A 6,673-nucleotide genomic window follows, 5' to 3' on the forward strand; every position below is an offset into this window, starting at 1 on the left:
TCATTTGATTTTATGTTTGTGAAAATCGGTTCAAGTATCTATGAGAAAAGTTAGTACACAGAAACGTTACATACACACAAACACACAGACATTTTGCGTACTCGATGAAATGAAATGAATGTTATATGACACTCTGTCCTTCTAGTCTTGGTTCAAAAGGCAACAAAAAAATTTTTTTTTGCGGGGCATAGTTTGACGAGTTTGGGAGTAGTTAAATAAATCAATAAATGATTATTATTCTAGTAGAATGAAAGACTGACCATTCGAAACGATTCTCTCTTTCTCTTTTTTTGTCAGGTGTCCAGGCGTGCTCGTATCCGGGAACGGCAATCAGTGGTCGGATGTCGTCGGTCAAATTTTACTATTCGATCGGTGAAAGCATCACGTTCACCTGCGATGCCGGTCTGGAGCTGCGAGGGGCCAAAATGCTCAAGTGTCTGAAGAATGGCAAGTGGTCTAACGCCATTCCCACCTGTGTCAACCCGGACGCCGTGAACGTGCGAAGTGATGCCAAAGGTATCTTCAAGCGAGACAATTAGGTACGGCTCATAAATACACACCCCAAATATGCAACCACACAACAGCAAACACACACACTCACATATATACACACACGCGCCGAAGTGGTTTCTATCCTGTAATGGTACCTTTGGGAGATATATACATACGTTAGTGAAACCACACTCTAACTAGGCGGTAGCTGTAGGCGTTCCAGGCAGCCTGGATCAATCAAGTTTTAATGAGAACATGAATTAAACATATTGACTGTTAAAAGTTAACTGCAGAAATGGCACATCAGAGATAGCATATGTAATAATAATATTAACAATAGCGATACGAGGATAAAGTTTGGGTACTCATACCTCTGAAAAAAAAAATGCAAGTAGCAGCTGTAAAGTTTTATTTGCTTCCGAGCACGCTAGGTTTCATTTGCTTGTTGGCTTTCCGTGCAAAAACCGTTATGAATGGGAGGAAAAATCAATTACTGCGATGTTGAATCTATGATTATAGCAATCGTGTTAGTGTTAACAAATGAGACCGCAGATAAAGGCAGTGTTGTAAATGTAAATTGATTCTGTTTTATAGGCCGGAAAATATTAGCATCCCGTTGTCGTAATGCCTGTTTGCTGTCGAAGTGTGACGTAGTATCCTTCCTTCCAGAACGACATGAATGATAACTCCTAATTACCCGGTACGGTGGGATAGAATTGAGAGGCAAGTCGTAATTCAGCCGAAGCTGGGAATGTTTTGTGATTTAGATTCCGGAAAATGTACATCTCACCGTACCAAATGAGGGAAGATGGCGTTCGGAGGGTGGGTAATTAATTGATATGCGTAATTACTTTTCACATGCATTTTGAATGCATACGAATTAAACGGGGTTGCTATTTTGAATATAAATAATAACTGAAAGTGGGAACGAAAATCAAAATGGTGTACTTAGCAGTGTTCGCGAGATCGTGTTTATTTTTGTGCAAATTTTTCCGCTTAGATTAGTTATGATGAACAAACCCCGTTACTGTAAATATATAGGATTGAGTGTAATTTATTTATTTATTTATCATTAAACTACTATCGCTGTCAGAACTGAAACATATTGAAATAAAAAATCTCTGATATTGTTGCTTGTATGTAAAACAATGCGATTCCTGTAGTCAGCGTAATTTTCGACTGTTCCACAAAACACAAACACACACACAAACACACAAACATAATCATTGTGAATGCTCAAATATATCTAAATTGACTAGAAACAAGCTTGTTTGAATTGTAAAACCCTTCCCCTACAGCAAATTAAACTGTCAAATCCTGTTTTACGTCGACTGTGCAATCGACTAATTTTCCAAGATTTAAAGGGTCTCATAAAATTTTGAGCTTCATGTGTTGTCAATGAACAACTCGTAAGAGTAAAAATTCGTCGGTTCCCTGTTCAATGATCTCACTTTTGCATGTGACGTTTTTCAGTACCTAGGATGGAAAGACTGCTTGCTCTAATCGGAACTTCAGTGAAGTGTAAAAATAATTGCCTTGGGAAAATTTGCTTTACTGTACACTCAAACGGGGTCGAGATTGTCAATCCTAGTGGAAAAATATGTGACCCAGATGATTTTACTGTACGTACGGAGATTCGGGTAGAAGTTTAGGAAGTCTGAGTATGATGAAGATTTCTCATCATCGTGCTGTCGTTGCAGTATCCGGGAATGGGAAAGACTAGCAGTGACGAGGGCGATTTTTATAGTATTTACGAGTTTTGCTATTTATGAACACGTGAATATATAGACAACATGCGACTACCATTTATGTTTTGTCCCTATACAGTTGACAGTTCAAGTTAAATTATTTATGAGATAAACATCTTCGTGAAAGCATAGTACAATAGCGCTGTTTGTTACCCACATATTTTACCTTAATAAGGGGTCCAGCATAAAAAACGAATTCTTAGGAGTTTGTGAAAAGTCAACGTAGGCTAACAAAAGTAAATGCAAATTTCGCTGCAGTTTTTCATAATCAAATTGGTTCGAGAAACTGAAATCCGCTATTATTTTGGCTTCCCCTATTTAGACAGCATTTTTTTCTGTGTGCGAAGGTTAAGTTGAAAAGTTAAAGAAGGGAAGAATTTTGTATGTGCCTTGGTTATTCTTGCCAAGAGCTAGAGCATGGATACTGTACAATGTCGGGACGGTGTGACGGCGACGCTTTTTCTGTGAAAGGATTTATCGGTAATGTGAGCACAAGCAGGATCAGTAGCAGCCGCAGCATCAAGCTGTAAAATATTGCTATTGTTTGCTGTCAGTAGGTTCACTTGCGAGTCTAAGGACTCGCAAAACACAAAACATAGGAGCGAGGAAATCAGCTCACGTAACATCTCAATGAAACATGCTGAAGCACTCTAAGTATTTTTGCACGGTATCAAACACCTCAACTAATCCGAAAATTTTTTATTTGCACTGTCTAAATATGCCGGTACAGCTGATGATCTGATGACGCGGGAAAACCCAGAACTGTGGTAAAATGTTGTAAAATGCTTCTAAATGCATTAATATATTTTCTTCGAGAATACGGGAATTTTTAGTGATTCTGGCAGAAGCAATTAAAAATTGATTGATAAAAATGCTGTTTTCAGAGCGCCAATTTTCTCCGTTTTTTTAATTTGCCTCAGACATAATGCCCCAGCAGCCGTATAAAATGTCTCACAACAAATCAGTGGTATGTATCTCAAAACAAAAGACATTATGTTTCGAAACTATGATGCATTATACTCATTGAAATGTCAAAATAGAAAAAGGAGCAGGGAAAGGTAAATAATTTAAGTTAGTTTGAGCTCTCATCATTTGTAATTCCGGAACTAATATTAGAATCCGGTTAAAATTCACGAAATTTGTAAATTGCCATAATACAACAATAAGAGCATTCATTTGAATCTTAGTTTATGAGAATCAGCTCAGCCATCTCTGAGAAATCGGAGTGAGCTCCGGTACTTCCGAAACCGAAAACTGGGAACCGGTATAACTGAAGTGAGGTTGATTAGACATTTGCCAACAAGCTAAATAATTTATAAACATTTTCAAGAAAATGGCAGTTCTTTACATAGTTATTTCTGAAAAAAAAAAACACTCCTTAAATCAAAGTTTTTACATTAATCACCCTGTTATTCTAGAACCGGAATTCGTATAATGGTGAAATTCAGGAATTTGGTATGGTATTTCAATTATTTTTATTTGATTCTATGCTTGTGAAAGTTAAGTCAACAACTCTTGGCTCATGTTAAAGTCATTGATCAAGTTCGATGATCAAATGGCTATCGCTTATGGTTTCGGAGATACAATGGTATAAGTGACGTAACCGGCCTAGCGTATTTTTTTCAACGCGCATTTTTTTTAGAGATAGCTAAACCAATTTAAAAAAAACTGTAGCTCATTTGAAAGCTACTCTAAGGTCATTCATTGAGTTCGATGTTTAAATGGATGACACTACTGGTTCGTAAGCGCTGGACCATGCTTTTCTAAACTATCCGAATCAATCTGAATGAATTTGTATCAAGATTGGGCCCAAATTCATATCCAATATTATCTGAATAGAAAAAAGAATTCCTGGGCATCCTGCTCCAGGTAATTTGGGTCATTTCATCTCCATGAACATAAGGTGAGTATTTATTTATTTATTTATTTATTTGTAGCAGGAAAGAGTCCGATTGAGATGAAATATAACAATCTCTCACTCTAGCAGGACGCACGATGAATGTCAAAATTGACCAATTGTAGGAGATCAGGACTGAAGATAACCTTGCAAACGTTCCTACGAACAGACAGCGGATCTAGCTCAACAAGCCGACAGCGATCGTTGTAACAAGGAAGGTTGAATGGAGTGCTAATCTAATGAGTTTGCGTTGAACAACTTCGACACGATCAATGTGGATTTGATAATGAGGTGACCAATCAATAGCTGCGTAATCTAAGGTTAATCGTACTAGAGCACAATAAAAAGTCTTCAGGCAGTGTATATTGGTAAAGTTCTTAGTGATCCGAGATATGAAGCCTAAGAGCAAATTCAGCAGCTGCAAGATTCATATGAGTGGTCTATAATGTAAATGAAACTGAAACAAACGTATCCCCAGCAATCCGTTTTAGTTTTATTTATTCGACCAGTTCTACTGTCAAATTTAAAACTGGTATACATTGCCGTTCTATTTTTTCTATATTTGAAACACAGATAAAACGCTGCTGAGGCTGCCAGTTTATTTTGTTATAATTTCTAGATTTAAATTTTAAAACTGACATAAATTATGCATCTAGAACTAGAACACTCCTGAATATGCCCTAAGGGCTTGGAAGCTTTCGAAATTACGTAATCAACGTGATTCTTGAAATCTAATTTTGATCGAGAATAACGCCTAAGTCCTTTACCGAGGATTCATGTATGAGGACATTTTTCAAGAGATGTTAGTCCTATGCAGTTAATGAGCGTTTTCGGGAGAAAGATTTAACAGAACATTTGGAGGCGTTTGGTACCATCCTGTCATTGTGGCACCATTTGGTGATGATATAGTTTGAAGTCATCAGCAAACGAGAGTTTGAAACATTTCACGGAGAAGTTGAGATCATTGAGGTAGAGTAAAAATATGAACGGTCCTAAAAGACTTCCTGTAGGTACTCCAGAGCTAACAGTAAAAGTAACTGTTGTGCAGTTTCCTACATTCACCGACATCTCGCGACCAGTGAGATATGAATGCATTCAATTCAATAAAGCGCCACTAAAGCCCAGTCTGTCGAGCTTAGCAATTGTTATTTGATGATTAATTTTATCAAATACCGCTGAGAAATCTGTTTAGATAGCATGTAGATGCGACATGGTAACATTGAAGATTATTCTATTTAATTTGCAAATATATCGTTTGTATCAGAAAAAAATGACACAGAAATTAACTGGTTAATTTATTTTTCCAGATATTACTCATCCATAGCTACCAGAATTTTATGAAAATATCTTGTTTTGATGAACTTTCAGTTTCATTACAATTGGTAACTTATGAGGAAAGCGTGAGATGCGTTGTACCTCATCTATCTTTATGATAACCATTGCTGCAGTCGTGTCAAAATTATTATTATTATTATTATATCGTTTATTTATCCCCGGTGTGTCAAAATTATGCCAATTTGTGGCGTGTGAGTAGCTCGGATTTTTGCAATGCTGAAGCAAAACTTTGACGCATTACTTCTCTTGCTTCACTCATCTTCGAATGTGCTAGTTTGTTTTGAAGCATGATGAAAAGGAAAATGTGTCAAGTTGATAATTTTTTTATCGCAACACCCTTTATAAGACTCTTGATTCGTAGTCTTAGATCCTGGCACTGGCATTTGTAATTGTCTATTATACTTATTAATTGACTGCGAAATCTGTTATAAGAGAAGGCCAACTTCCGCATCCATATGTAGTGTACAGAGCACTATCTGATTTATTTGGAGACATTGCACAATGACCCGAAACGGGTAATTAGCGAGACAAAAATATTTTCGTTATTAAATATTATTTTTTTATAGTTGGCCTCTTCACAAAAGTTCAGAGTTTGGAAAAATCTTGAGATTTTACATATTATAAGAAGCACATAAATGGAGCGTCGTATTTCACACAAATTTTCATTCAAGAACATGTAAAATTATGTGATTTGAAAATTACATGACTTGAATTCGAACGAAATAAAAAACAAAAGATCGTTAGCAGCAGCGCGACTTGAACCGAGAAATATTAGATCACAAGCACATCGGTTACTCAACTGAACCACAGAGCTCATATCTGTTCATTGAATAATTGATGCATATAAATCCATACAGTGGCACTTGGTAGCCGAGTGCAAATTTCAGTCGGAGTGTGTAAAATTCTGTACGAGTGGAATATTGCGTCATTTGAAAAATTTAGTAGTTGTGAATTGTATCGTTTGTAGCATTCTGTCACCTGTAAAATTCATATTTTTTCTGCGTAGTTTGTAATCAAATGGCGCATCTTATGATGTAAGAAGTCAATAGAGTGGTTCATGTTTGGATTGAAATCTGGTTTTGGCAGTTAACAGTTATATAACTTTTTCTTTTTTTTGTAAGGTAATTTGAACACTGTTTTAAATGAATTAAAAAATAACACCCTCTTGAATTTTTCTTTAAACTTTCCTTATTTATAACCT

General features: G+C 36.3%; 1 protein-coding gene across 2 annotated transcripts in view; it reads left to right on the top strand.

The window, feature by feature from the left end:
• Positions 1-1,757, top strand: part of LOC131427452 (sushi, von Willebrand factor type A, EGF and pentraxin domain-containing protein 1) — a 100,766-nt gene extending 99,009 nt beyond the window's left edge. For both annotated transcript variants that reach the window (XM_058590651.1, XM_058590650.1), the window contains exon 15: positions 298-1,757. In XM_058590651.1, coding sequence (XP_058446634.1) covers positions 298-539 — 242 coding nt within the window. In that variant the 3' untranslated portion in view covers positions 540-1,757. The remainder of the gene's footprint in view (positions 1-297) is intronic.
• The last annotated feature ends 4,916 nt before the right edge of the window (positions 1,758-6,673 follow it).

This window comes from Malaya genurostris, chromosome 2 (genome assembly GCF_030247185.1).
Source record: "Malaya genurostris strain Urasoe2022 chromosome 2, Malgen_1.1, whole genome shotgun sequence".
NCBI classification, from domain to species: Eukaryota; Metazoa; Arthropoda; class Insecta; order Diptera; family Culicidae; genus Malaya; species Malaya genurostris.